The following is a 3028-nucleotide window of genomic DNA, read 5'->3' as shown; positions in this document are numbered from 1 at the left end:
TTATAGATTAAAATATAGATATACAACACCTTCCTTTTACTTTAACAACGTTTCTAATACTACACCTTCCTTTAACTTTAACAACGTTTCTACTACTACACCTTCCTTTAACTTTAACAACGTCTCTACTACTACACCTTCCTTTAACTTTAACAACGTTTCTAATACTACACCTTCCTTTTACTTTAACAACGTTTCTAATACTACACCTTCCTTTGAACTTTAACAACGTTTCTACTACTACACCTTCCTTTAACTTTAACAACGTTTCTAATACTACACCTTCCTTTAACTTTAACAACGTTTCATATACTACACCTTCCTTAAACTTTAACAACGTTTCTAATACTACACCTTCCTTTAACTTTAACGACGTTTCATATACTACACCTTCCTTTAACTTTAACGACGTTTCTAATTCTACACCTTCCTTTAACTTTAACAACGTTTCTACTACTACACCTTCCTTTAACTTTAACAACGTTTCAAATACTACACCTTCCTTTAACTTCAACAACGTTTCTACTACTACACCTTCCTTTTACTTTAACAACGTTTCTAATACTACACCTTCCTTTTACTTTAACAACGTTTCTACTACTACACCTTCCTTTAACTTTAACAACGTTTCTACTACTACACCTTCCTTTAACTTTAACAACGTTTCTAATACTACACCTTCCTTTTACTTTAACAACGTTTCTAATACTACACCTTCCTTTAACTTTAACAACGTTTCAAATACTACACCTTCCTTTAACTTTAACAACGTTTCTAATACTACACCTTCCTTTTACTTTAACAACGTTTCTAATACTACACCTACCTTTAACTTTAACAACGTTTCTACTACTACACATTCCTTTAACTTTAACAACGTTTCTACTACTACACCTTCCTTTAACTTTAACAACGTTTCTACTACTACACCTTCCTTTTACTTTAACAACGTTTCTAATACTACACCTACCTTTAACTTTAACAACGTTTCTACTACTACACCTTCCTTTAACTTTAACAACGTTTCTACTACTACACCTTCCTTTAACTTTAACAACGTCTCTACTACTACACCTTCCTTTTACTTTAACAACGTTTCTAATACTACACCTTCCTTTAACTTTATACTACTACACCTTCATTTAACTTTAACAACGTTTCAAATACTACACCTTCCTTTAACTTTAACAACGTTTCTAATACTACACCTTCCTTTAACTTTAACAACGTTTCTAATACTACACCTTCCTTTAACTTTAACAACGTTTCTACTACTACACCTTCCTTTTACTTTAACAACGTTTCTACTACTACACCTTCCTTTAACTTTAACAACGTTTCTAATACTACACCTTCCTTTAACTTTAACAACGTTTCTAATACTACACCTTCCTTTTACTTTAACAACGTTTCTAATACTACACCTTCCTTTAACTTTAACAACGTTTCAAATACTACACCTTCCTTTAACTTTAACAACGTTTCTAATACTACACCTTCCTTTAACTTTAACAACGTTTCTACTACTACACCTTCCTTTTAACTTTAACAACGTTTCAAATACTACACCTTCCTTTTACTTTAACAACGTTTCTAATACTACACCTTCCTTAAACTTTAACAACGTTTCTACTACTACACCTTCCTTTTACTTTAACAACGTTTCAAATACTACACCTTCCTTTAACTTTAACAACGTCTCTACTACTACACCTTCCTTTAACTTTAACAACGTTTCAATTCACATACAGGAATTTTTACCAAACATAATATTAGAAAAATAGAACAACAAGCAAAACACATATACAACTCAAAATATCGCTTGAAGATATATAAACAGCTGACTTAGTGAGAGCGGTAGATATATAAACAGCTGACTTAGTGAGAGCGGTAGATATTCTGAATTAACGACATGTCCGAAAAAGAGGGTGACCAAAAACAGAACCAGAAATTATAAATTACAAAATTGTTATACAATCCTACACAGTTCTAACAAATTTCGTGAAATTTGAATTTAAGCTTCGGACTTTGTACGATTTTATCTATTTAAGATAAGATTACGATGTCTGTTCTTTTTTTCTAATATTGTTCGTCACATTGAAGATAAATAAAAGAAAAGTAAGAATAGTAAGAAACGAAATTGTAACCAATTTTTTTAAACAAATAAACAAACAAACAAACTAATTTAAACCATACTGTGTGCGATCATACCGGGTTTCAAAATCCGACAGATTCACCAATACAGATTGTCTTGCGATATTGTAATATTCCTGCTATAAATGTTTGAGCACTGTATTGGTGCAAAAAAGTAGGACGTAAAGCTCCATTCATTTCATTTCATTTTTTGATACTGAATTTGACAAAGTGATATTATAATTGTTCTGACCGACACAATAGATCACCTCCTCATGTTTTATTAAAAATATCTATTGACTTATATCGTCTATGATGTTAAACAAGATATACCTTGCGGATTATTGAACGATACAGAAGTCTAATGAGCTCGGCAAGACTGTAGTAGTGCCAGAAACAAGCCGAGAAATATGTTTCCGATATATGTTTAAACAGTTAAAGGAAATCACGTCACCGGAGGCATTCAAGTCGAGAACCACTCAATAACGATGAGCGATCGCACCTAGGTAGTGAGATATCAGTCGTTTATGGAATAGTAACAGTTCCAATAGGTCTGCCTAGTGATTCGCTGGTTCTACAAGTTCACTGTTAACGTTACTTTTATCTGGATACAGTTTTTTATATATCTTTTTGACTTGTGAATGGTTATCCAGAATTCCAATTCTTAATGGATTATATATTTTATCTGATTATATTTAGTCGCTTTTTATAATATTTGAGGATTATAATTTGGCTAAATGACGCCTTACTATGCGGTGTATTCTTAATACGCTTGAGGTGTATACCATCTCGTGTTCCCGGAGTCATTGCAGTTGGTGCTTCCTAAAATGTCATCAAATGTGCAATATTTGACGTCTGTGGGTCATGTACAGAATATTTAAGTGGAATGGAACCG

The 3028-nt window shown here is 32.3% G+C and overlaps 1 protein-coding gene across 1 annotated transcript; it reads right to left on the bottom strand.

Moving 5' to 3' along the window:
• Positions 1 to 36: 36 nt before the first annotated feature.
• On the bottom strand, positions 37 to 1278 carry LOTGIDRAFT_142318 (hypothetical protein; the record flags this gene model as incomplete). Its single annotated transcript, XM_009052008.1, has 3 exons — positions 37 to 173; positions 247 to 534; positions 1137 to 1278. Coding segments are annotated over 3 exons (567 nt in total), but the record flags the coding sequence as incomplete, so codon positions are not given.
• Between the last annotated feature and the right edge of the window lie 1750 nt (positions 1279 to 3028).

The sequence above is a fragment of the Lottia gigantea genome, assembly GCF_000327385.1.
Source record: "Lottia gigantea unplaced genomic scaffold LOTGIsca_178, whole genome shotgun sequence".
NCBI classification, from domain to species: Eukaryota; Metazoa; Mollusca; class Gastropoda; family Lottiidae; genus Lottia; species Lottia gigantea.
The sequence above is the reverse complement of the archived record's forward strand: the minus strand, read 5'-3'. Positions and strand labels throughout refer to the sequence as shown.